Below are 25,920 nucleotides of genomic sequence, written 5' to 3'. Positions count from 1 at the left end.
AAAGAGCCCGTCGTGCCTATGTGCACAGCTCTCTACAAGTGACAAAGGGAAGTCACACGATCGTGTGACCCTCCGGCCAGCCCGATAGTAGACAGGGCAGGGCTGCCGTCCCCACCGGACAGACGAGAAGCCAGCTGAGATTCGGAGGACGAGAGGACACACGGCAGGTGTCCAGCTGGGGTCTGGGGCCGGGACTTCCAAGTCGGGCCCCGGGGGTGCGGCGTGCCCTCGCTTCACACTGTGCAGTCCTCAGGGGGGAAGCCCGGTTGGGGTGCGCCCCGTCTCCGGTGTCACTCAGGGCCTCACGGCAAAAGCCTCCACCCGCTTTTACCCCCAGGGAAGCGGGGGGACGATAACACAGCCCCAAGGAACCTGAACCCGCGGACCGAGTCAGAAGACACAGCGATGAGGGCAAAGGGTCCCCGGGACGGGGTGAGCGCGGCGAGGGTTGGGGGGCTGGTGCGGGGTCGAGCCGAACCCTGGCCCGGGCCCGGGGTTACCGGAGGCAGACCGACGTGGGCGATGGCGGACAGCCAGAGGTTGATGTTGTCCGTGTGGCGGAAGTGCAAGCCGGTCGCCTGCAAGGGGGAGAGAGCCCGCCTCCAGTTCTCGGGGCACCCTCCGCGCAGAGCCCAGACCGCGGCCTGCAGGCTCGAGGAGCTAGGGGAGCCGGAGGCGCCTGCCCCGTGGCCGGGACAGACGCAGACCGACGGACACCACCAGGTGGGTGTCCGGCAGGACACAGACGGGGCTCGGAACCCGGCACGGCGGGCCTGGGGCAGGACGTGGGGGCCGGTCGGGGGGCTGGGGCACGGGGAGCACAGCCTGGGGGTGGAGTCTGCTTGCGAGCTCTCCTACTGGGGGCTTGGGGGATCCCAGAGCCCGCCCGGCCAATGTCCCTTGCTGCTACGGACAACGTGCAGCGCCTGGCCGGGAGCCGCCACCCAGCACGATGACCACGGGGACGCCCTTCGTCCTCGGAGCGTCCAGGTTCGGACAGTGAGTGGCGTGTCCTCCACACCCGGGGCTTCGGGCGGGGGCAGGGTGGGCGGGAGGCCAAGGCAGGCGGAGCCCTCGGACCCCACCTGATACTGCAGCTGCTGCACGTCATAGATCTTCTTCAGGGGGACCACGGAGGGCGCGAAGCAGTGGCCCAGCTTGGCCAGCAGCACCCCGTTCCGGAGGCCGTCCTCCAGCTCCACCGGGGCAGGCAGCTCCTCCTTCAGGCAGGCCTCCATCCAGCTGAGGGCACGAGAGCGGGGGGTGGAGGGGGCCTTCGCACGCGCCCCTGCCCAGGACCTCCCCTGCCCAGGACCTCCCCTGCCCAACTGCCCGGCCTCCCGCCCCTGCCCTGCTCCCCACGCCCCTCTCTGCCCACTGCCTGGCTGCTCCCACCCCCTCCCAAGCTGCCCGACCCCTGGACTCAGCCCCCCGCCCCGGAAAAGCTCCCCTGACCGACCCTGAACCCGCCCGCCTCCGCGGGGCTTAAACGGGCTCCCGTGTGGCACACGACATAACCGCCCACGCAGCCTGCCGGGCACCCGACTGCCGGACCAACCGGGTCCGCACACTCTCCCATCCGGCACGTTCTCTGAGAACCCAGGTACAGAAGGGTCAGCTCTGCCCGTGAGTGACCCACACGGCCTGGAACCCGGCTTTGATGGGGAGGGAGGTGGGGACCCCCAGGGCTGGCGGGAGGGGAGCAACGCAAAGGGCCAGGACGGCCGCAGCCCTTAGCATCGGGAGACACCACCTCCCCTCACCCGAGCCTCAGCTGCACAACCTGCAAAGTGAACACGCCGCCGCCCGAAGCTGCGCGGGCCGGCAGCAGCCAAGGCTCAGCGAGCGACGGCCGCGAAAGCACTCTGCACGTAGGTGTAAAGTGTCGGCGTCGCCGCTGGACGGGGCTCTGGGGGCGCCATCTGCGCCCCTCGCAGCCCTCACTCAGGGTCTGCGCGAGAGCCGCCCGCCGGCCACCTCCCGCCTCCCCGCCAGGCGCCTCACCGCCTGACCCCGCGAGCTGCACTCAGAACGTACTATTGACAAAGAGGAAAGAATGAAGCGTTTATCCTGCCGTTGGAGCCGACATCCACTTACAGGGAATACGGGGTCAGGAGGGACAAGTCGAGGGACACGAGAGAGCAAGCAGAGACGAAGGCAGGACGTGGGGCGTGCTACGGGGCGTGCGCCCCGCTTCCTCGGCAGGTCGGCGACGTGAGAACGGCAAGGGGGCGGCTCTTCTAGAGTGAAGACCACCCGAGGGACCCGCCCACCGGCGTGACCTGCGAACGTTTTCAGGTCTGTCTTTCAGTGAGCCAACTGTAAAAGCGGATTATTTTACACAAGCAGGAAAGTTCGAAAAAGGCCTGGAGGTTGATCTTCCAAGGACCGAGGGATGACTGGGGGGGCTTTGTGACGTCGGCAAGCGCCCGCGCACTTTGGAGATGTGGTGGGATCGTCTATGCAGAAAACCTGAAGGAAGGCGACCAGAACGTGCTGGACCTGCCAAGTGACTGCGGCCAGTTTTCGGGATATGAGGCCAACAGATAAAAGTCAATTGCTTTCCTGTATACCAAGTGGGATTTGAAATTAAAAACAATACCATTTACATTCATGAGCGCCCCCCAAAAATCACATTCGTGGGTATAAATCTAACAAAATATATACAAGATCGACATGAGGAAACTATAAAACTCTGACGAACGAAATCGGGAACTAAATAAATGAAGAGGTATTCCATATTCATGGATAGAAAAACTCAATATTGTCAATATGTTAGTTCTTCCCTATTTGAACTGTAGATTCGATGCAATTCCAATCAAAGCCCTGGCAAGTTATTTTGTGGATTTTGACGAACTGAGTGTAAAGTTTACAGGGGGCAGCAGCAGACCCGGCATGGCCCGCCCGATCCTGGAGAAGAAGAGCAGCGTTGGAGAACTGACTCGGCCACAGCGAACCAGACGGCGTGTGGCCCGTGGGGGAGTAAATCGGCAAAGAGAGCGGGGGAGGGAACAGCAAGCCCAGAAACGGACTCACATAAACCGTCAACCGACCCCCGAGAGAGGAGCAGAGGACACACGACGGAGCAAGGACAGTGTCCTCAAACCGGGCGTCCACTTACGAAAAATGAGCCTAGACTCAGACCTCACACCCTTCACAGAAATCAGCTCAAAGCGGAGCATCAGCTGAAATGTAAAATGCAAAACTGTTAAACTCCGAGAAGCCAGCATAGGAGAAGATGATGCGGGAGAAAACTAGGTGACCTTGGGTATGGCAATGGCCTTTTAGACACAACAAAGGCATAATTCTTGAAAGAAACCATTGATAAGCTGAACTTCCCTAAAATTAAAAAGTTCTTCTCTACGACAGGCAATGTCAAGAGAATGAGAACAGCCACAGACTGAAAGAAAGTATTTGCAAAAGACGCCTCTGATAACAGTGTCATTCAAGATAACAAGCAACTGTCAAAACTCGACAATAAGAAAACAAACAACCCGGTCAAAAAATGGACCAGAGACCTCAGCAGACCTTCTCCACCAAAGAAGACGTGCAGACGGCAGTGGCACATGAAAGGATGCTCCACATCTTACGTCAACAGGGAAATGCAAATTAAAACAACAAGGAGACACCAGACAGACCTAGAACGGCCCACATCTGGAGCCCAGACAGCACTAGACAGCACGGATCCTGGCGAGGGGGTGGAGCAGCAGGAGCTGTCACTCATGCGGATCCTGAGGGGGTGGAGCAGCAGGAGCTGTCACTCATGCTCGCTGCTCCTGCGAACACAGGCCGGGGCAGCCACTTCGGAAGACAGTTTAGTGGCTTCTTGCGACACTAAACGTACTGTCACCCTACGACCCCGCAGTCGTGCTCCCTGATATTAACCCCGAAGAGCCGAAAGCCTGAGTCCACACAAAAAAACCTGCACGCGGATGTCAGGGAAGCTTTGCTCAGAGCTGCTGGAACCCGAAGCCACCGAGGTGCCCCTGGGTAGGGGGCTGGGCCGGGGTGCGTCGGGACAGGGGAGCACTGTCATCATTCAGCACCAATAAGAAATGAGCTGTCAGCCCCGAGACGGCAGGCAGGAAGCTCGAATGCACATTACGACAACGCGGCAGCCAACCTGACAAGGCCACGTGCGATGTGATGCCAGGTACGGGACATTCTGGAAACGGCAGAACTACGGGGACAGTAAAGTGATCGGTGGCTGCCAGGCGTTGGGGGCGGGGGGGGGGGAACGGGAGGAGCACAGGGGGTTTTTAGGGCGGTGAAGGGACTCCGTGCGACACTGTGATGGTGGACACGTGTCGTTATACATTTGTGCAAACCCACGGAACATGCTACCCCAGGGCGGGGCCCTAATGTGGGCCGTGGACTTGGGGTGACAATGACATCCGTGTCAGTGAAGGTTCATCCGCTGTAACAAACGCGCCTCCGGGGGGAAGGTGACAGCGGGGGGCTGTGTGCGCCGCGGCAGGGGGGCTGCGTGTGCGGCAGCGGGGGGCTGCGTGCGTGGCGGCGGGGGGGGGGGCTGCCTGCGTGAAGGTGGGGGGGCTGCGTGCGTGGTGGCGGGGGGGGGGGGCTGCGTGCGCCACAGCAGGGGGGCTGCGTGCGTGGCAGGGGGCGCTGCGTGTGTGGGGCAGGGTGGATGGGAATTCTATCTTCCTCTCACTTTTGCTGTGAACCTAAAACAGCTCTAAAAAAATAGAGTCTTAACAAAAAATAAAGATTGCTATTTCAGCTCTCCCTTCCCCGCAGGACGGGCCCTGCCCTCCGTGCCCGCTCCGGGGGCAGGCGCCGTGGGCAGGGTAGGGGCGCCGGGGAGGGGGCGCCCCGCCGCTCACCGCTTGGCCTCCTCCAGCCGGCACAGGTACTGGTAGGCCACGTTCTGCCGCCTCTGCTCATCCATCTCCTCGGCCGTGAGGCGCTCATCTGAGGGGTGGAGGGGACAGGGTCCAGGAAGGGGGCGTCAGACAGAGGGCTGGAGGCATCCCCCATGTCCACCTCCCTCTACACAGGACACCCAGGTCCCCGTCCCCTGCCCCCACCCAGTGGCGCTGTCGCCTGCTGCTGAAGAGCGTGGCCTGTCCACCTGTCCACCGCCGTCCTGCTCAGAGGCCCTCCTGCCCGACCCCTGCAGGCATCCTCCTGGCCCTCCTTGCCCAATCCGCCTCAGCGCCTCCCGGCGGGGACGTCCTACCCCCTGGGCTGGGAACTTGGCTCCTCGCTCCACTATCGAGAGGCCGAGTTCAACGAGGCTTGGACCCGCGTCACCCCCCTCAAGGCCTCTCCCAGAGGCTGGGCTGACAGCGCAGCGAGGACTCGTCCTCCTCGACAGCCTTTCCCTCATCCGACGCCTCCCTGTGGCAGGCGCTGGGCTAGGGGACCCCTCCTCTCAAGAAGAGAGACAATCGCTGGAACAGCACCTAACGTGACAAGCGTGGCCATGGCTGGGAACAAAGGGTTCTGTGACCGGACATTCAAAAAACCTTGACGAATGCGTGGGGGGGGGGGACGGGGGGGAGCCGCCACCGCTCAGGACTAGGTAGGGCAGATGATCAAGGAGCACAGGGCGTCCTCGCCTTTAGGACACCTGAGAAGGAAAACAACCTACAGCCTGCGCCTCCAAAATGCAAACGCTCTGACCCCCGAACTCAAGAACGGGGAGCCCCGAAATGAGAGGCGTTCGCATTCCGCCTTAGCCACGGCCTCCCTCCCTCCTGGTCCTTCCTCCTCTCCCCACCTCTGCGGTTGAATGAGAAATCAGGGTGAGAGAAAGCTACACACACACACACACACACCCCAAAAACAAACTCAGAGGCCTGGGTCACTCTGCCTGACTCAGCACTTAATGGCTTCCCACCCCTCCTGCAGCGGGACCTGGGGAGGGGCAGGGCTTATCCCAACGGGCAGTTCACACCCACACACACACACACACCCTCCTTCACACCGCGAGGCGCGGGCCAACCGCAGGAAGTCCACAGGTCCCTCCAAGGCGGGGCACAAGGAACAAGCCTTGGCTGTCGGTCGCTAAGCATGGAAAATAAGCCAGTGAGTGAATGACACACCCCAGAGCTATGAAGGGGCCTGTGAGAGGCGGGGCGCTGGGTCCAGACGGGCACAGAAGTCAGTCCCCGCCCCTCTCGGGTCTGACCCCGCCCCGCTCCAGCAGGTCGGTGGGCGGCGACCTCGACTTTTGAATCCTAAGGGAAAAGGGTGGAAGGAAGAGACGGCCTGGCACTGGGAAGGTCGGATGCACGGCCCCCACCACACCTGCTGGCCCTGAAGCTCTGACCTTGCACCTCAAACGAGCGCCCCAGGTGATTCTGACACCCCGAAGTTGGATAGGTGTGGTCCCCAAGGGGCCTCAAAAAGTCAAGGAACCCCCTGTGGGAGTCAAAAAAATCGTTTTCCTCCCACTTTTCTAAATTCTTCTGGTTGAGTCGATAATCAAAATAACAGGAGACAGATTAACAGGAGAAAAATGTCCAAAGGGTATGGCGGACATTTACGCGGGGGCCGCAGGAGCGCAGACCCATGGGGGCCTGGGGCAGCTGGGGCGAACGCGCCCCTCTGGGCGAAGGCGGGCGGGGGGGGCGGGGTTGGAGAGGGGGAGCGGAGCGTGCTACGCGGATCCCGCGGCGCCTCCGGAGCCCCGGGACACGCGCGAGGCCCCCGAGCGGGCCCCGCGGCGGCCGGCCCCGCCCCCACACTCGGGTCCCCGCGCCGGCCGGGCGACGCCCTGACTCCCGGCCAGCTCTCCTCTGAGTCCTTCGGGCGGGAGGGCCACAGGCTCTTGTTTCCCAACAACTAGGTTAGAATCGATGTCCCAAAAGGCGCATTTGGGGGTGGCAAAACTTTGCGCCCCGTCACCCTCCAGGTCCCTTTTGGCGTCCGTCCTGTCCCCTGGTAGCGCTTGGCAAGCACAGCAGCCATCAGTCACCGCTGAATTTTAGGGGGCCGCGGGACCACCCGCATTGCCCCCGCCGCGGGGCCCGGTGTGGGGAGACGCGAGGAAGCCACGCTCGCAAGGCCGGGCGGTTTGGCCGCGCCCGGCCCCGCTCCGGCCGCGCAGGCGGACGGTGTCCGGCGCCCGCGTCCCCCCCGACCCCACCGCTGCGCCCTCCCAGGCCGCCCCCTCCCCGGCCCGCGGGGACAGCACGGCCCGGCCACTCACAGACGGCCCGGCGCGGGGCCGCGCCGCTCCGCTCCATGTCCTCCTCCGAGTTTGAATCTCCCGCCGCGGGCCACCGCCCCTCTCCGCCGCCGCGGTCGGAGGCGACACGCCCGGCCGCGCGCGGGGGACCCTGGGACTTGCAGTCCGGCCGGGCGGGCCGGGCGCTCGCTCCCCGCGGTCCCCTGACACGCCCACCTCCTCCTTCTCACCCGCCCGGCCCTTTCCAGGTGTCGCGGTGTGCACAGCCTCCTCTCATCCTGACCCTGCGCTTGTCGCCCCCAAGGAGCCCGCAGAGGTGGGGAGAGGAGGAAGGGCCAGGACGAGGGAGGCTGGGGCTGGGGCAGAACCCAGGGCAGATGAGGAGGCGGAGGCTCAGAAGTGCCACACAGCCGAAAACGGGCAGCGCCCTGCGGGTCCCTGACCACTGCGCGCCGCGGGCCGCCAAGGCCATGGCCGCGACCACCCCGGGCCGCCGGCCGCCAAGGCCATGGCCGCAGGACCGGCAGGGGAGGTGTGCAGGAGGGTGGCTGCAGCAGGGGCAGCAGCAGGACAGGGAGCTGGAGGGGGCGACATGGGCGTCTACACCTGCTGACGCGGAAGGCCGCACGGGTGGGTCGGAGGGACCAGGGACTGCCTGCCCTTGGACAAGCTCAGCCTACAGGTTCACGCGCAGGAATCACGCGCCTGCCGGTGGCGTTAAAATCAGAGAGGCAGGAAGGAGCAAAGGGCGGAGTGAACCGAACGAGAAAGTGATTCAGACAGATCCCCGGATCGTTGGGAGTCACCGGAAGCGGGGTGAGAGCAGCCCCAGCCTGTGTCTCCCCAAATCACCCCTCTTGGGGAAGCCCCGGAGCCCGCCGCAGACTGAGCCGCCCGTCTGGCCCCGGCCGGGCCGCGGTGGCTCCTGCAGGCCCGGCCAGGGGCAGCGGCTGCAGGCGGCCGGGAGCCTCGGACCTGGCACGGCAGGCCCTGGGCGGGGGCCCCCGGCAAACGCAGCCGAGCCCCACCATTGCCTCAGAATTCCGTTCGTTTCCGGCAAAGCCCTCTCCGCTCAGAAGAGGCCCGTCCCCAGGTCAGTGAGGACACTGCTTTCTGACGCAGGCCACCCTGGGTGCATCGGTCGTCCTGGGGCCTGACATCTTCCCATCATGTAGAACTCGGGGGGCTGTGGATCCGCGGAGCCAGGAAAGTGGGGTCCGCGGGCAGCGAGGCTTTTCTGATGCCCAGGCCTTTCCTGACCACCGACCTTCCACCCTCTTCCCAGCTGCGAATCCACCCGCAGAAGCACAGCGCGTGAGCCTGCGTGTCCACGTGCGAGTGGGAGGGTTCACTTCCGGAACGGCCCGAGCCCTTTAAAGCTGGCCGTCACAGCTAGTGGAGGGGACCCAGCCTCAGAGAGCCCGGGGCCTGGTCCCAGCTGCCCGACTGCTCTGTGACCTCTGGCAGGCCACACCTGCTGTCTGAGCCTAGCCGCCTCCTCTGTGAAATGAGGGGGAGACGGTCTTTGAGGTGTGTGTAGCCAGTAACAGACCCCCGATGCTTGGCTCATTGCTCCCAGTCAGGGACCTGAGGGTGCATCTGCAGGGGTGGGACAGGACAGCCAATGGAACCCCCGGGGTCCAGCACCAAGATAGGTCACCTGATCTGTCAATCAAAGAATCCCTTAGGAGCGGAGGGCGGTACCCGGTTGTCTGGTAACCCCCGGGGTTCTGAGCTAAGAGCCAGGAGAGGTAACTTAAGCCAGAGGGACCATTCCAGAAAGCCATCTGCGGAGAAGATCGAGGAGGTAAGATGTCTCCTGGCTGAGGCCCCAGGACGGAGTGATGGCCCCAAAGGGGCAGGATTCCTGGGTGTTCCCAGGCGCGGGGGGAGTTTCTTTAAAAGGAGAATGGACCGCCTCGGCCTGCTTCTCCTAAAACAGGGCGGGGGAGTTGAGAGCCTCGTGCCTGGGTCTCTCCTGTTCCAGCTCCCGGGACAGGCCCCGCCTCTCGAGAGGAGGCCCCATCCGGAAGCAGAGCTGATGGAAGAGTGTAGAGGGTCTGAGGGCACCCCGGAGAGCAGAGAGTGGGGGGCCGGAACCAGCCAGCAGACAGGAAGCCAAAGGAAGGGAGAGCAAGGGTCCCCCGGGGCCGACAGGGAGAGGGCGGCAGGCAGCGGCCTCGCTCCTGGAAGTTGGCCCCTTGCCAGCTCAGGAGCCTCCTGGGCCTCGTGCCCCCAGCACATGGCAGGGGCTCCCCGAGCGCTTTCTGACGTGGTTTGCGCTTCGTCTTGAGATGAGACGGCAGGACCACCTAGATCGTGAGTGGGCGGTGTGCGCGGAGGCACAGGGCCGGGGGGATGGGGAGACGGTGGAGGACAGGCCCTGTCCAACGTGAACGCGGCCGCTTGGGACCAGCCATCTCCGGACGCTTTCGTCTTGTCTGGTAAACGTTCATCGAGATACGTGTTTGATAAACGTTTACCTGCTCTGTGCCAGGCCCTTCAAGCCGCTCCAAATCGAATAGGAGGGAGAGACACGAAAAGTGACCACTCGGGCCCAGTGTGACAAACACCACGGCGGAGGGCGGAAGGCGGAGGGCGGAGGGCGCAGCAGGCTGAGGGGAGGGGCCGTTCTGAAGGAAGCTGCTAACCTGCAGCGAGCCGGGCTGAGAATCGGCCAGCACGAGAGTGACGATGGCGTAGGCGGAGCAAGGCGAGGTGGCAGGGGAGGCCCCGGGGGGCCGGGCCGGGGTCACAGGCCGCCAGGCGGATGTGGCCGAGGCTCTCAGCCGGGCAGGGAAGGAGCCGCACCGCCTGACGGGGCGTCCGCTTTGGGGGGCCGAGGGCGCTGTGCTGAACCCCGTGCTCTCCGTCGTCAGCGCCATGTCTCCCCCCACCCCCGAGGACTCCCCACGAGAGCCGGAGCCGGAGCCAAGAGCCAAGAAGAAAAAGAAGAGGAAGTGGCCGCAGCAGGAGGCCAGCATCCTGGCCCTCACCAGGGCTGGCCACAGGGCCCTACTGGCCGGCCAGAGCCAGGAGGCCCTGACCAGCTTCCAGAGGGCCTTCCTCCTGGCCTCCGAGGCCCCACGAGAAAGGGACAGCCCTGTCCTCCAGGCCTGTGCCTTCAACCTGGGGGCCGCCTACGTGGAGACCGGGGACCCGGCCCGGGGCCTCCCCCTGCTCCTGCGAGCCCAGCCTGAGGGGCAGGCACAGGGTGGGCGTCACGGCGACCAGTGTTTCAACGTGGCTCTGGCCTACCACGCCCTGGGGGACCTGCCTCAAGCTTTGGCCTGGTACCGCAAGGCCCTGGGCCACTACCAGCCACTCTGTGACCAGGGGCGAGCCCAGGCAAAAATGGGAGCCTGCTACCGGGCTCTGGGGCGGCCCGCGCCAGCGGCCCACTGCCTGCAGGAGGCGAGCCGGGCCTACGCGCAGGCCGGGCAGCCGCGGGCTGCGGCCCTGGCGCTGGGGGCCGCGGCCGGCTGCATGCTGAGCAGCGGGCAGCACGGGGTTGGCGAGGTGGTGCGGGCGCTGCAGGAAAGCCGGAGGCTCGCGGAGAGGAGCGCCGAGCGGGGGCTGCTGGGTGAGGCCTTCGGGGTGCGGGGCCGTCCAGACCTGGCGACACTCTGAGAGGCGGGGTGGAAGAGGGGGCCTTTCTGAGGGCCGGGGAAGGGGCCGCTGGGCCTTGGGAGCGTGGGACGGGGGCTGCACCGGGGCGGCCTCGGCCGCATCCGCCCGGCTACGCGTGACCCTGGCCCGGCCCCGCAGGCCGGCTGTACAACGACCTGGGCCTGAGCTACTCGCAGCTCCGGCTGTTCCCGCTGGCGGCGGAGGCCTTCTTGCAGGCGCTGCCCCTGTGCCGGGGGCCGGGAGAGGCGGCCACGGTGCTGGGGAACCTCGGGACGGCCCACAACGCCCTTGGCGACTACCGGGAGGCCCAAGAGTTCCACCGGAAGGCGGCGGCCTTGCACGGTGCGTGCCACGGCCTGGGGAATCCGGCCGGGGCCGAGGGGCTCAGAGGGGGTCCGGCAGGGGCCCCAAGGCTGAAGAGTGGCTGGAACTTTAGGACTGGCTATGGGGCTGGGGATGCAGGAAGTGGGTGGCCAGGCAGGGCAGAGGGTGCTGGGCCCAGAGGCTGAGGCCTGGGGCTGGGAGGGCGGCAGCGGGCGGAGGGCGAGCCGTTCACGCCTGCCTTGCCCACTGCACAGGGAGGCTGCCTGGCTCGGGCTGGCGGGGGTTGGGGGAGGGGGCTTTCAGGCCCAAGGTCAGGGCTGGGAGGCGCTGGCTGTCGGGAGTCCGGGCCTCTGCCGCATCTGGAGGGGTGCCTGAGCCCCCCGCCTCGGCCGTTGGGGCAGGGCCCTGACGCCAGGGTCCCTGTTGGGGTGGGCGGCTCTGTCGTCAGGCTCTGCGGGGCAGCGGCGGGAGCAGGGCCGCAGCTTCGGCAGCCTGGCCTTCGCGCTGAGCCAGCTGGGGGACCACGAGGCCGCCAGGGACAGCTACCTGCATGCTCTGCAGGCCGCCCAGGACGCAGGTGCGTGTGAGGCGTTAGCGGGTGGCGGGGTGCGGAAGGCCGAGGGTCCTTGGGCCGGTGGAGAAGCGGACGGGGTGGGGGAGGGGAGTGCCTCCGGAGGGAGGGCCAGTGGGGCAGGAGGCACGAAGACCGCCCCGCTCTCCCCAGGGGACACGAAGGGGCAGTGGCAAGCCTGCGAGGGTCTGGGGGCCGCGGCAGCCAGACTGGGGCAGCATGCTCAGGCCTTGGAGTACTACAAGGACGCGCTGGCCCGGTGCCAGGTGAGGCCCCGTCAGGAGACCCGGCTCCTCCGGCCAGGCCCCCAGCCTTGGCCGCCAACGCTCCGGCCGCCGCCGAACACGCACTCATTAAGCACACGTTGGGCACATTGGATGCTGGAGCCCAGGGCCCTAGCGAGCGAGCGCCCCTCCGTCTGTCTCTGTCCTTGGTGCTGGGCAGGGCCCGGCAAAGGCAAGGGATGGGCGAGCGGGAAGGAAGACAGAGCCTCCCTCCCCCGGGGTCTCCCCGCCCCACCCGCAGGTCCCCGGAAGCCAAAGCACTGACCTCCCTGAACACTGCTTCCCTCCCTCTCCCCAGGAGCCGGGTCCCGCGAGAGAGCGGCTGGTGGCCAAGCTGGCGGACGCCATGAGGACCCACTTGGCTCGGGGTGGGCTGGTCCCGGCTCAGAGCCTGGTGAGCCGCCCGCCGAGACTGGGAGCGGGCTGGGTGGACAGCCTGGAGGAGGCGGGTCGCGCGAGCAGAGCCGGCGCCCTCAGGATGCTGGCCTGACCCCTCTCCCCTGCTCATCTGCCCTGGGCCAGCATATGGGACACCTACCGCCTTCCCGGGGCCACTCGGGCTGCGAGGTGGGCGGGGCATGGTGGCACGTGCCCCCCACTAGGGCTGTGCCAGGGCCCCGCTGACAGCTAACTAGCTCAGTGAGGCCAAGGGGTGCAAGCCAGGGCCCCAGTCAACACCCGGGAGACGGAGTTTAAGTCCTTGGCTGCAGTTCCCGAATGCGCCACAGGATGGGGGTAGTGCTCCAAGGAAGTCCCCCCCCCCACCCCAGCTTTGGCCGGGGCTCTGTGGGTCTCCAGAGGACCCCTCCCCGCGCGGCCTCACCTCTGTCCTGCTCCCAGCCTCTCGACCGGTCAGTGTCCCTCGCTCACGCCTCGCTCACCCCTCAGGGATCCTCCCAACCCAGGAGCTGACACATTTTCGTATTTATTATAGGTATTTAGTAGGTTGTACGGATTCTCTTATTTTAAAGACCAGGACGCCCTACTTAGAATTTGCAAATAAAATTAAATTGGCCTGATGCTGGGAGAGGACAGGGTTGGGGGTCAGTGGACCTGGGTTCCACCAAGGGTTGGCCACCAGCCCTCTGCGACTTTGCTCCTGGGGGCCCCAGGCAGGGTGGGGCGGCGGTCAGGTCTGGCCACTTCTGATGTCCGTGAGCTGTGCTCTACGTGACGGCCACCAGTAGGGCCTAACAGAGCAAAGGGCCTCGCCCCAGGACTCCACCCGTGGCCGGTTTGCCTGTCTCTCCGTCCCTCGGTGTGTCAGAGGGGACGTACTCACACGTCCACAGCCATTCTTCTCAGACTGGCCCCCTTTACTCCCCTTCATCCCCAGACCTCAGCTCCGGGGCGGCCTCCGGTGCCAGGGGCAGCCTGCCCAGCGGGGGCGGGAAGGGGCCCAGCGGAAGGACGGCACAGGTGAGCGGGGCTGCCCAGGGTCGGGAGGTGTTGCAGCTGTGACCTCACAGCTGCCCCCAGGGAGGAGGGGGCCTGGCCGAGTGCTCTGCCCGTCCCCTGCCCCCACAGGTTTCCCAGGAGCTGGGAAGAGGACGAGGAGGCTCTCGGGGGGCCAGAGGAAGAGGGCGCCCCGGCGGCTCGGGGGCCAGGCTGGCTTGCGCGGAGGCTGGAGCGTGAGTAAGCGTGGGCTGTCCCAGCCAAGGGGGACACCCTCCCCACACCCTGCCTCCCCCCCACTTCTGCTCCTCTCTCAAGACCCTGGCCCATTTTCCCTGAACCTTTAATGAGTCATCACTTCCGCCTTGCCTCCATGGCTTCCCTAACTTCTAGAACTTTCCATCTGCGAGCACCAGCGTTCATGGGGGCGCACTGCATGCCAGGGAGCTTGACGTTCGGTCCCCCCCCACCCCCGCAAAGGCATCAGCCCCGCTGGCTCGATCTCACTGTCTTCTTTGCAGTGCGTTTCCTTCCGGGCTCCCGGAAGTGGTCCCCACGCCAGGCGGCCGTCGGCCGGCCGGGCTCGCCCAAGACCTGCCCGTGCGGGGCCTCGTGCGTGCTGCACCCTCCGTGCTCCGTGACCGGCAGGCCCCCCGGCACCCGCCCTGCTTGTCCTCCCAACGGGGTCTCTTTTACCACGGTGGTTCTCGGTTCAGAGGTCCGCCACGAATGTGTCTGCCCTTCCTCCTCCAGGCCAGGCCCCGGGGCCATCTCATCTCCCATTTGGAGGCCAAGGTCTGGTATCCAGTGGCCTCAGGTCAGCAGGTGGGTCCCAAAGGGACCTGGGAGGCCTGGAGGATGGATAAAGGCAGTAGGAGAGGGCGTGGCCTTGGACGATTTAATGCGGGGGAGATGATCCCTGTTCAGGCGGGGAAAGGTGTGGTCTGGGCTTGGGGACAGACAGCCTCAGCCTCTGTCTCTGCCCTCGCTCTGTTCTGGACGCCGGGGTGAGGCCCCGCCTCATGCACGCCAGACTGCAGGCCCCAGAGAAAGGGAGCTTCCTCCCCACTGCCTTACAGCCTGGCGGCAGAGGCGGGGGCGGGACAGGGTGACCGGAGCTGGGCCAGCGGGCTGCCTCTGCTCTTTCCACAGCCTCTCCCCGCACCGAGCTCCGCCCCGCCTCCTTCAGACCCTCCCCACAGCCCAGGGCCGGCAGCCGCAGGGACCCGCGGAGACCCACAGCATCCGGCTTCTGCACGATCACGTGACCTCCTGCTGGCCGCAGCCCTGGCCGCGTGGTACCTTCCCAAAACTCAACACACCGAGGGGTTTAGGGGACCCAGCCTCTTTCAGGGTCCAGCGCTGTGCGGACATAGGACACAGCGCCATCAGCAGGCTGGGCAGGTGTTTTGCAGTCTTGGCCCTAAGGCTCTTTGTTCCTTGCTGGTGTTTTGGGACTCAGTAGGCAAAAGAACAAAGGAAAATGGATGGTGAATCTCCCCTTTTCTTTCTGGACCAAACCTCAGGATCCTAGGGCCCTTGCGGGTTCTGCAGACTATGACTCCTCAGCCAGGAGGCTTTGGCGTTGGTGACTCTCGCCAGGGTGTGCCCCCGCCCTGCCTTCTTAGGCGGGAAATGGGTGGTAATCCACGTGCACCAAGAGATGCACCCCACCTGCTCCCTGAACCCCAGCAGAGGCCCGCAGCCCACAGGACGACGGCTGCCGGCAGCCACGAGCACAGTGAGATTGTGAAGTCTGCCTCCTGCACACTCGGCTTGGGCCACGTGGTGTCCCACGTGCTTCGCGAGTGTCTTCTCCCCGGATCCCTGCAGTGGACGAAACCCCTGGCACAGTGGAGGACGAGAAGGCATGGAAGCTTGGCGTGTCCTCCCAGCCCGCGGGGCCGGTGAGCCCAGCCTGAATCGAAGCTAGGCAGCAAGTCCCCTCCGCGACACCGCGCACGTCCACTCTCCTCGTGAAGCCACCGCTGGCCAAGGGGCGCCTGCGTTTGCTGCCGAGTGTGTCTATGGTCGTACGTGTCATTGTAACTTAATTATGTATACAAATTGGTGAGCCGAGCGTGTGAAAACGAGCACTGTTTCTATGAAAACTAAGTTAAACCCTTAGAAGACCTGCTTAATGTGAGTCACTTAAAAACTTGTTGACTTAGATGCGAGCGAGATTATTACACATTGGGAGAAAGTCATAAAAATAGAGATGAATTTTGCACTCGGGTTGCCGTTTATTCCTTCTTCCACCTGAAAACAGCAAGCTGCAAATGGCAGTCATACCCAGCTGGTGAGGTTTATGGAAAGAAGATGGAGAACTAAGCCATCAGCCCCATCCTCAGAGAACAGAGGCTGACCACTTCGGCAGATGGCAATTATATATATTTTTATAATTTTAGGCAAGGCAACCCTTGGTTGACCTCACAGATTGAAAGGAACTTGTCAGCTTACAATCCCTTATTTTTTATTTTTTACGCCTATAGCACCTGGCCTTCCTAGGTGGTCTCCCATCCAAGTACTAACTAGGCCTAACCCGGCTTAGCTACTGAGATCGGACGGGATCAGGCTTGTTCAGGGTGGCCTGGCCATAGAGTGTATTTTTTGTTTTAAATTGAAATAAGATAATCCACCCCTGATCGTGTCAGGTAAGAGGGCTTCTGCTGTGCTGTGAACTACCTCGCAATGAGATTTTGAGGATCATTAAAATATATGTAGAGGACCTACTATGTGCCAGGCATGGAGGCAGGTGCTGGGGATGCAGCTCTTAACCTTCCTTATAAAAATGGGGTGTCTTATCTTGTCAGCTATTCAAGATATCTGGACTAAGTTGCAGGTTCCCCAACTGTAACAAAAGCCAATACGATGGCTTTTAACTTTAATCTAATACTGTCCCATGTAAGCAGCTCGGGGCTGTCACAGTGGCTTCGGGAGCCAGGCAGGATGCTCTCCCATCCTCAACCCAGGGTCTCCATCTCAAGGCCATTCCGGCTCCAGCCTAATACCCTTATGCCAGGTAGTAAGAAGAAAAGAGGAAGTGTTTAAAGGAGATGACCTGGCAGTTGCATATATCATTTCTGCTCACATCTCATTGGCCAGAGTTTAGTCACGTGTGCATGCCTAGCTGCTGCAAGGGAGACTGTTTAGCTGGGTAGCCGCATGACCAGATAAAACTCAGGGGTTCTGTTACAAAAGGAAGAAAGGAGAATGGATTTTGAGTAGCAGCATCTGCCACACAGGAGTATGGCCAACACAATACCAACCATCACTGCCTCTACCATTTAGTGACTGTATTATCTCAGGAAAACAACTTGACTTCTCTCTGCCACTCGATTTTCCCATCTGTAACATGAGGATAAGAGCATATAACAGGACTGACAGGATTAATTTAGGTAATACAGGTAAAGCATCTGGAGCTCAGCTGGTGCTCAGTCCACGTGCTTTTACCAAAGGGCGGATGGGAGCAAGGCGCCTCAGAACAGGCGGAAACGTGAGGCGAAAGGTGAACGCCCCCGGGACGCACCGGGACCCGGGCCTAGAGGAGCGCGCCGGCCAGAGGCCGGAACCCGCGCACCGCACCGCGCGCAGGAGCCGGCCGGCGCTTCCGGCGGGGCGGCCCTGCCCCGCCTCTCGGGGGCGGAGCGAAGCGCCGCGCATGCGCCGGCGGCAGGGGGCGCGTTCCGCGAGAGTTGCATGTCGTCGCTGCGGTCGCTGCTGGGGCTCGGGCTGCTGGTGGCGGGCTCACGCCTGTCCCGCGTCACTGCCCAGGCTGACGCCTGCCGTGCGGGTCCCAGCTGGTGGGGGCCGCAGCGGCTGATGTCGGGTGGCCGCGGGGATCCAGAGGTCATGGCGAGCACGGCGGTGAAGTACCTAAGGTAGGCGGGGCTCCGGGCGGGCTTGGGCTTGGGCGGACGGCCCTCCCCACCGGGCGGGACCGGGGACACAGTGCCGCCCGCGGCCGAGCCCCGAAGCCTCGGGGCTCAGGCGATGGGTTTGCTCAGCCAGGAGGAGGCCCAGGCCGTGGACGAGGAGCTGTTTAACGAGTACCAGTTCAGCGTGGACCAACTTATGGAGCTGGCTGGGCTGAGCTGTGCCACAGCCATTGCCAAGGTCGGTGGCCCAACTCTCCACCTGGCTCCCTGGCCTAAGCGCAGAGGGGAGCGGGAGGGACAGCTGGGCCAAGCCTGCACTGTTACTGCCCAAAGCTGCTCTGAACCCCCTCTGTCTCTGCCTTCAGGCATATCCCCCCACGTCCATGTCCAGGAGCCCCCCTACTGTCCTGGTCATCTGTGGCCCCGGGAATAATGGAGGAGATGGCCTGGTCTGTGCTCGACACCTCAAACTCTTTGTGAGTATGTGGGAAGAAGGGCTGTGGGCGAGAGTGGTTGGATCCCAGACTTGGGCTGGAATCACCCCTTTCCTTTCCTCCTAGGGCTACCAGCCAACCATCTATTACCCCAAAAGGCCTAACAAGCCACTCTTCACTGGCCTGGTGACCCAGTGTCAGAAAATGGACATCCCTTTCCTTGGTGAGATGCCCCCAGAGGTAAGCGTCCAGTTCCGTGCCCTCCGCAGTAACTGGCATTCGCTTCCTTGAGCTTGCAGGCTGAGCTCCTCTGCGTATCATCCTTAGAGGAAACCTTGGCGGGGCGGGACAGTGCCTGGCACAGGTGGTGCCTACGCTGCGCGGTTAGGAGGAGGAGGGGCCTCCTCCATCCCCCATCAGGCATGTCGCGTCCCCGCCCCACTTTGAGGCGGGAGGCGTCCTTTCCCCTACATCTCCCCGGGTCCTCCTTTCGCTGTTGTCACCTCCCCATCCAGAAAGCAGGAACACATCGTCCTAACACATCGTCCGCCCCTTGTGGGAGCCGAGGTGATGCGTGGATTTAGGATTGGGAAACTTGAAAACTTGGATTTCTAAAACCTTTTTAACACATCTTAAAGATGAAGGGACTGAGGGGCAGTGAAGGGAAGGGAGTAGTCCACAGTCACATACCAGGTCGTGGGAGAGCTGAGCCCAGAACCTGGCCCTCCTGGCCCTTGGTCTCAGGCTCCCCGACACTGTGGCTGCAATGGCAGGCAGGTGGGCCTCGGTGTCTGGACTCGTCAGACTGGCCTCAAGCAGGGACCAACTTGCACTTAACTCACGGCCTCAGAGTGCCATCTGAATGATAGATGGCACTCGACCTCCGACCCAGCGGGTGAGAGGAGGGTTTCAGGTCCCAGGGACAGGGCTACTTCTGAGGCTTGCGTGGGTGACTTTGGGAGGGACTGCGCTATGCTCCTCTCCGTACCCCGCACCCAAGAGAATGCTGCCCCAGCAGGAACTTGTTGGGAGGTGCTCAAGGGGTGGAGGAGACCTGTGCACCTGCAGGCTTTGACGCCTCCCCTTTTCCGGCTCCACCACAGCCCATGCTGATCGATGAGCTGTATGAGCTGGTGGTGGACGCCATCTTTGGCTTCAGCTTCAAGGGTGACGTTCGGGAGCCGTTCCGCAGCATCCTGAGCACCCTGAGCGGTGTCACTGTGCCCATTGCCAGCATCGACATTCCCTCAGGTGCTGGGTCCAGGAGGTGGGGGCTGGGGTCGGGGCCCCACTCTGTCCTGAGGCGAGTGCCTAGGAGTCTGATTCTTGGCTCAAGACTCAGGCCAAGTAGAAAGTGAGTCTTGGGGTGCAGAACACGGCTCTCTGGGTCCCACGACAGAGCGGGGTGCAGGATTCGGAGCACCCTTTCTGTGTGGCTCCAGGGATGCGAGGTCCCCAGGTGGGGCTGCAGGGCTGGGGGAGGGGACTCGGCAGGCCCGGCCACCCTCCCTGACACAGCCTCTTTCAGGGTGGGACGTGGAGAAGGGCAGCGCCGCAGGGATCCAGCCGGACCTGCTCATCTCCCTGACGGCACCCAAGAAGTCTGCCACCCAGTTCACCGGCCGCTACCACTACCTGGGGGGTCGTTTTGTGCCACCTGCTCTGGAAAAGAAGTACCAGCTGAATCTGCCCCCGTACCTCGACACCGAGTGTGTGTACCGTCTGCAGTGAAGGAGCGGGTGCTCCCCCAGAACTGGGGGGTCCTGGGGGACTCGCTGGCAGTGAAGGCTAATGGCTGGCGGATGCCAGAGTGACACTGGAGACAGTGTCCTCCCGCGGGGGAGGGGGCCTGGGCGCGAGGCTGCTGTGGTACTGGGGGCAATGAAGGTTGACTTTCAGATGCTTTTCTGAAAAAGGCTGCTCGGCGGTGTGCTTGTCCTTGTGTGCCACGTGATTCTCTCAGGGACGCGGCGGGGCTGGACAAGGGTCTCGGGCTTCCCCGCCACTTAGCAGGGCAGCAAGGCCGCAGGCGGTGAACGGGGGTTTCTTCAGAGGCCCCCGCGCAGACGCAGTTTGGATTCAGCCGAGCTGCGTTTATTCCACCGGTGGCAGTGCGGCCCAGTGCAGGCCGGGCCCCGCTCCCGCGGCGCGCCACACCCAGGCCTCCGCTCCCCGCTGCCCCGAGCAAGGCTGCCCCGCAGAGGGAGTCTGCGTCCCCGCCCCCACTGCCCTGGCACGCCTGTCCCTTGGCTGCCTGGCTCCTGTAGGCACTCGAGTCCACAGTCTCTGGGGGACAATGCCCGCCCCCTGAACGAAGGCACAGTGCTTGCACTCTGAGCAGACTGCTGTCCAGACGCAGGAGACGGGGTCAGCTCGGGTCTGAGGCTCCAACACCCAGAAAGACTCGCTCAGGCCCCAGAGCGGACCTGACCTCCAGTCTCCTCTGCTGCTGCTTTGCCCTCTGGACGGTGCTAATCCCCGCTCTCCCCCCCTCTACCCACTCCCCGCCTCCGCCTCTTGCCCCTGCTCTCTGCACCCCTGGTCCCGCAGTCCTCTTCATCCTTTACACACGAGACACCCCTCTCTTCCTCCTGACGCTGTCTTTTCTTGTTCCTGTCTTTCCTGCCTTTGCGTGCTCTGCTCTCTGCTTCCCTGGTGCCCCCACCAACAGCCTCGCCTTCATCCTCTGGGTTCAAGTCTCCCCCCTCCGCAGGCCCCTCCGCCACCTCCCCTCCCCCTGAGGTGCCCAATTCCTGATCCTCATGCTGCCTCCGCCGCTTCTTCCTTTTCCTGGGGAACTGGTCCCCGAGCTGCCCCGTCCCCACAGCCGCCTCCTCCCCGCTCCCTACCACTGCCCCCGCCCTGTCATCTGTGGCCACCTCCTGCCGGCTTTTCTTCTTGCTTTTCTTGTGCTTCTTGCTGCCCCGGCCAACACGCTCTGAGGGGCTCGCGTCCGCACCCCTCTTGGCTGTTGTCACCTCCTCCTCCTCCTCTCTCTTCTGTTTCTGTTTGAGGGGCTCGTGCTCAGGTGGCAGCTGAGGGACCCCAGGGTCCTGGCCTCTGAGCCGAGCCAGGAAGGCCTGCTCCTGCGCCTCCAGCCGGGCCAGCTTGGCCTTCATCGTGATGCCCAGACGGGCAGCCCTGAAACCGACGGGGCCCGAGTCAGGGGGTGTCAGGGCAACAGTCTGATTTTGAGACTGCGCAGGCAGCGGGGAGGGGACAGGCTGCTGTCGTCGAGCAGCCGAGAGCTGGGCAGACAGTGGGTCACAGGAAGTGGAAAAGACTGTCCTCAAGGGAGAGCCGGTGCCAGGGGGTCAGGGAGTGCCGAGGAGCCACGCAGGACCTACCTGTGTGCTGTCCGGCCCTCGCAGGCTTGGAGCAGCATCTCGTCAGTCAGACTGTGGGTGGGGAGAAGCCGGGCTGACCAACAGCTGGGGGGACAGCCCGACGTCTCCACCCCTCAAGCACCCCCCTGACAAGTTCCTGCTGGCGTGGCACTCCTGGGTGCAGGGCACAGAGACGAGCACAACGCAGTCCCACCGAAGTCACCCAGGCAAGCCCCAGACGTGGCCCTGTCCCCTGGGACCTGAAGCCCTCCTCCCACCCGCCCAGCCCTGAAACGGAGTCTCACATCTGTGGCGGGCGGGACCCCTGGCTGTCGTCATCACTGCAGCTTTCCAAGTGCTCGTCCGGCTTCTCCCCACCTGAAGTCAGCGTGGCCTTCTAGGAGGGATTGTGGGGGGGACAAGGCCCGCTCAGCACCACAGCCACAGGTGCAAATCTGCAGCCCCATCGCTCCCTGCAGCCCACAGGTGTGCCAAACGGCACACCTGAACTTGGGCAAGAGGTGGGCTGTAGGGGCGGGGGCCAGTCCTGGCCTCCCTGGCTCACAGCTAGCTAGCGGGCGGAGCAAGCGGGGAGGTGCTCTGGGCCGTCAGGTCTTCAGGGTGGGGCACGTGCCCCTGGTGGGTATCCTGGTGCCAGCCACTGATGATGAAGATGGCACCTCCCCCTCCACACCCCAAACCTATGCACAGTCCTTTATTTGGCCAGATCAATGGGGAACGTACTATGGGCCAAGAACTCCAGACACGGGGAAAAAGAATGATGTGGGTCCGGTCCAGGCAGAACCTACTTGGCGAGGGGGACAGAGAGCGGGGGAACACAGGAGTGAGCATGAAGCTTGCCTGTGCGGGAGGGGTACCCGCCCAGGCGGCAGCTGAGCTCCGGAACACACACACTCGGCAGGTGAAGGATGAAAGGGAACAGAATGTCCCCGGCGGAGGGAACAGCACGTGCAAAGACTTGGAAGTGAAAGAACGCAGTCCTCTCAGAAGAACCCGATTCCATCTGGCCGAAGTGCAGCGGCCCTGAGAAGTGGCGGAGGACGGGACGAGGGGAGGTGGCAGGGCCAAGGCACAGAGGCCATGTGTGCCGGTCTGATAGGTCTGGACTGAGCCCGAGTCAAGGAGACGTCAGCGACACGGGGAGGTCGTGTGTCAGGACACTCGAAGCCTCGTGCGGGGTGGACTGGCTGCGCGGGGTGAGGCGGGAGGCCAGGGGCCTGCTCAGAGGATGCGCAAGACGTCAGGCTGGAGACGCTGCCGGTCGGGCGGAGGACGCGAAGGGGATCGGGGAGGCCTGCCAGGCGCCTCGTAGGGCCCAGCACTTACTAGGGCAGCACCAGCTGGGAGCGCCCTTCCACTGGCGGGCCAGCTGAGGCCTGGCTTCCAGTCCTGTCTGCCCTGACTAGCCAGCTGTGGGCTCTCAGCCAAGCCCCTCTCCTCCCTTTTGGCCACATCTGCAAAATAAGGAGCTGAGCAAGGTCCTCTCAGCTCTCCTCTGCTTCCAAGTGCTTTGAACTGGGTGTCCCTGCCCCGCCCCTCTGGTAGCCATGCCCTACCCCGCCCGCCACCCCCACACCCCATTGCTGCCACCTCTGCTGACCCCAGGGTCCCGGCAACCTGAAGATTTCCATTTTTGCTGAGGAGCTGGGCAGTCTGATTAAGCACCAGCAAGGCCGGTCACAGGACCCCGCGATGTTAGGGCAGCCCCGAGAACAGGAAGGGCATGCAAGGCAATTGTTTGGGCCCCAGAGGAGACCAGAGGAAGGAAAAAGGACCGAGCCCCCTGCCCCCACTACCTTCACAAACTTCTGATACAGCACGTTGGGCCCGGGATGACTTCGACGGGTGGTCTCCTTAGGAAGGCGCCTCAGCTGTACCCCGTCCTGTGGGAAAGCGTGGTGAGCGGGTGACGTGCCACGGCTCCACCGCTCCCACCCGTCCCCAGGCCCTCGCGTCCAGGTACCCGCCTACGACAGCCACACCTGCCCGGTCTCCACCACCAAGCTGGCTGCCGTCCGGTTGAAGAGCTCACTCCACCAGTGGTCTGTGAACTCCCTGGCAGGGTCGTGTCCCACCTGCCAGAGGAAGAAGTATGAACTCTGAGGACCTGCCTCCCCGTCCCCGAGGGCCCCCCCCCACTCACACCGCCGTCTTACCCCATGGGTGTCCTGCTTCAGCGTCACCCTGAGGGCCTGGGTGATGCCATTCTCCTTCCGGCCTAGGCCTTTGCCTGCATTAGTCAGAGTGTGACCCGGCTTGTTCTGCCTGCCCCGGGTCCTCCCCCACCCCCACATGCCACTGCTTGCCACCCTGCACACCTAGCAAAGGGCAAGCGCCGTCCCTCTGGGAAGCCCTCCCAGTCCCGTCCTTCCCGGAGCCTGGGCACACAGCCCCCTGCCCTGGTCTGAGCCAGGCGGCTCCGCCTTCGTAATTCTTTCGTGATGGAGGTCTCTTCCCCACCGCCCCCAGTCCTCCCGTCCACTTCTTTCTTTCTACCCATCGTCAAATCTCTCCCTCTTCTCGCCTTTTCTGGAAAAGCCAGAAATTTCCTTGTGCATATTTCCCTTGTCCTAGCTTTTCCTCCTCGGCTGAATGGACTGCAGAGGGTCATTCAGGATGATGCCCTCGGGCAGAGGCAGGCGGGGATGCCGAGGGGAGGGTGCCCTCGGGGGTCACCTCGAGTCCATCCATGCTTTAGCAGCTGCTCCTCGGCAAACTTCATCCCACGACTCTTGACCTCGGGGGTGACACTCATGGTGAGAAAAAAAGTCACTGCCCTCGGTTCCTCACCAGAAAAGAAGAGGTCACTGTCATCCCCCTACGAGGAAAGGAGAGAGGGCTCAGATCACCCATCGAATCCATCCCGACTGTTCTCATGTGAATCCTACCTCCACCCGAGAGAGATGGAGGAAGAGGCCTGTCCTTGGGGGCTCCCATCTGACGACAGAGAGACCAACATCGGCGTGTTGAATGTTACTTTAATAAAGCGCACACTTATGGGGAGCTCACCACATGCCAGTCTGTGACGAGTTCCTGCCCTCTACATCCAGGAAGGTATTATTATCCCTACTTTACAAATGAGGAAACTAAGGCCGAAAGAGGTTAGGCGACTTGCTCAAGGTCACGCAGCAAACCGAGGCAGCTTGTCTGCGGAGTCACCACCACCCAGGACCACCTCCCACGGTCAATCACCATGTAATAAAGCAATGAGATGCTCGTTAACCTGGGTTATAAGACAACAGTACTTAACAGAGCCCCCATGCTACACCCACGCCCTGGCGTGTACACTGTCCTCCCAGTGTGGGGTGGGGGCCGACCCGCCACTTCCTGGCTGCCCATCTTGGAGCATCCCTCTTGAAATTGTCCCACTTAGGAAGGGCACCCTTAATGAAAATTTAACGCATAACAGATGGATCACACAGTCCCGCATGGGAGAAGTCGATCCTGGCACAGTCTTATGCTTCCCGGTTCATGGACGGGGGACAACTACTCAATGCCGGCCTGTTGTTAATCGCTTCACACAGATTATCCACCCCCACCCCCCACAACCCTATCAGGAGCTGGTGTTACTGTACTTCACAAGCAAAGAAATGGCACTGAGAGGTTTAGTTACTTGCCCCAATCAAACCAAACGACTGGCGAGCAGTGGATGGCGGACCTCAGGCATTCGAGAGCCGGCGTCCTTACCCACTACACTTAGCGTCGTCCGGCTCGGAGCTTCCTGCTGCGTCTTACCACGGCCCAGCCCTCGTGGCAGGAATCCGAGACAACACGCCCAGAGGGCAGAGACCGGCCTCACCTCCTGGCCGCAGCGCACTTCGCGCGGCGCCAGGAATCGAGAGCGTTCGGCCGTTTGCTGAACCACACGACCGAGGTGGGAACTGCCGTGCCGGGCTTAGCGGGGCACCCGCGGCCGGAGCAACCAGGTCCCGCTGTGCGCCGCAGGCGTTACGGGGGGCTGCGAGCACACTCCCCGGAACTGTCTCCTCCCAGCCAACCTGAGTTTCAGGGACGTTTTCCGGCGAAGTGGCCCTGGGAGTGTGCCACTTCTGCCTCTTATCCAAAGAAATCCAAAACACTTCTCACAGCGGCTCTGAAGAGCCGGCTACACTCTCCCAGGCTCCTCCTCGTGGGACCTAGATCCCGGCCCTCCGGCCGCACTTATCTTTAACTTGGGGAAAACTACTCTTCTGAGCCCGGGCTCCTACTGCCACCACTCAGGGGACAGCAGCCCCTTACCTTCACGACCGGGCGCGCTCCGCGGGAACACGAGCCAGGTCCGACCTGGGCGCCGCCATCTTCCCGGAAGTGACGGTAGGCCCTTCTAGGCGGTTGAAACCATAGAGACGTAGACAAGAACCAAAGTTCCGGTCCTCCCAGTAGAATGTGCGGACTGGGCCCACTTGCCTGTATGGTTGCCATAGGAACGCAGCCCCAGAGCACGCCGGTCCTGGAGGTTCCAGAGGTGTTCGGCTTACTGCCTCCTTGCAGGCCCGAGCAGCTGAGGCTTGATACTAACTGGCCGGCTCTAGGTGCTGAAATCAGCTTGGGCCCCACACTGAGCCAGCCCCAGGGCACAGACATTTCTCCAAGACGGACATCAGATGGCCAATAGGCGTGAAAAGATGCTCAACATCACTAATCATCAGAGACGTGCAAATTAAAAGCACAATGAGGTATTATCTCACACCAGTCAGAATGGCCCGGATAAATCAAAAAAAAAGGACAAGGGTTGGAGAAAAGGGAGCCCTCCTGCACTGTTGGTGGGATGGCAAGTGGGTGCAGCCCCTGTGGAGAACAGTAATAGAGTCCTCAAAAAACTAAAAATAAAACTACCTCATGACCCAGCAATTGCACTTCTGCCTCTTATCCAAAGAAATCCAAAACACTAATTAGAAAAG

At 63.1% G+C, this 25,920-nt stretch overlaps 4 protein-coding genes and 1 pseudogene across 11 annotated transcripts in view; 2 read left to right on the top strand and 3 right to left on the bottom strand.

The window, feature by feature from the left end:
- Positions 1-7,256, bottom strand: part of IQGAP3 (IQ motif containing GTPase activating protein 3) — a 30,206-nt gene extending 22,950 nt beyond the window's left edge. For 2 of the 7 annotated variants that reach the window (XM_036234799.1, XM_036234800.1), the window contains exons 1-5: positions 7,178-7,256; positions 4,845-4,932; positions 3,639-3,731; positions 1,086-1,242; positions 501-578 (exon numbers count right to left, since the gene is read on the bottom strand). In XM_036234799.1, the coding sequence (XP_036090692.1) occupies positions 501-578; positions 1,086-1,242; positions 3,639-3,731; positions 4,845-4,932; positions 7,178-7,214 (453 nt within the window). In that variant the 5' untranslated portion in view covers positions 7,215-7,256. The other 5 variants (XM_036234802.1, XM_016166290.2, XM_036234801.1 and 2 more) reach the window with 5 other exon arrangements.
- A 2,783-nt stretch (positions 7,257-10,039) lies between these two features.
- Positions 10,040-13,604, top strand: TTC24 (tetratricopeptide repeat domain 24). The gene is made up of 7 exons (XM_036235264.1): positions 10,040-10,739; positions 10,925-11,128; positions 11,559-11,687; positions 11,835-11,947; positions 12,264-12,359; positions 13,302-13,384; positions 13,493-13,604. The coding sequence occupies exons 1-7, from the start codon at positions 10,040-10,042 to the stop codon at positions 13,602-13,604; spliced, it is 1,437 nt and encodes a 478-aa protein (XP_036091157.1).
- Positions 13,605-15,843: 2,239 nt separating this feature from the next.
- LOC118613058 lies at positions 15,844-15,962 on the bottom strand (annotated as a pseudogene).
- Positions 15,963-17,026: 1,064 nt separating this feature from the next.
- On the top strand, positions 17,027-19,587 carry NAXE (NAD(P)HX epimerase). 2 transcript variants are annotated; one of them, XM_016166295.2, is made up of 6 exons: positions 17,027-17,241; positions 17,368-17,476; positions 17,604-17,714; positions 17,799-17,912; positions 18,776-18,923; positions 19,201-19,587. In XM_016166295.2, the coding sequence occupies exons 1-6, from the start codon at positions 17,060-17,062 to the stop codon at positions 19,401-19,403; spliced, it is 867 nt and encodes a 288-aa protein (XP_016021781.2). In that variant the 5' UTR covers positions 17,027-17,059; the 3' UTR covers positions 19,404-19,587. The 2 variants fall into 2 exon arrangements, with proteins under 2 accessions (XP_016021781.2, XP_016021782.2); XM_016166296.2 differs by having other exon boundaries at positions 17,104-17,241; positions 17,372-17,476.
- A 154-nt stretch (positions 19,588-19,741) lies between these two features.
- Positions 19,742-25,360, bottom strand: GPATCH4 (G-patch domain containing 4). The gene is given in 9 exon segments (XM_016166294.2): positions 19,742-20,175; positions 20,177-20,813; positions 21,020-21,070; positions 21,304-21,395; positions 22,816-22,902; positions 23,002-23,094; positions 23,176-23,249; positions 23,696-23,837; positions 25,259-25,360. Coding segments are annotated over 8 exon segments (1,248 nt in total). The 5' UTR covers positions 23,775-23,837; positions 25,259-25,360; the 3' UTR covers positions 19,742-20,040.
- Positions 25,361-25,920: the final 560 nt, after the last annotated feature.

Source organism: Rousettus aegyptiacus, unplaced genomic scaffold (genome assembly GCF_014176215.1).
Source record: "Rousettus aegyptiacus isolate mRouAeg1 unplaced genomic scaffold, mRouAeg1.p scaffold_m13_p_17, whole genome shotgun sequence".
Lineage (NCBI taxonomy): Eukaryota > Metazoa > Chordata > Mammalia > Chiroptera > Pteropodidae > Rousettus > Rousettus aegyptiacus.
The sequence above is the reverse complement of the archived record's forward strand: the minus strand, read 5'-3'. Positions and strand labels throughout refer to the sequence as shown.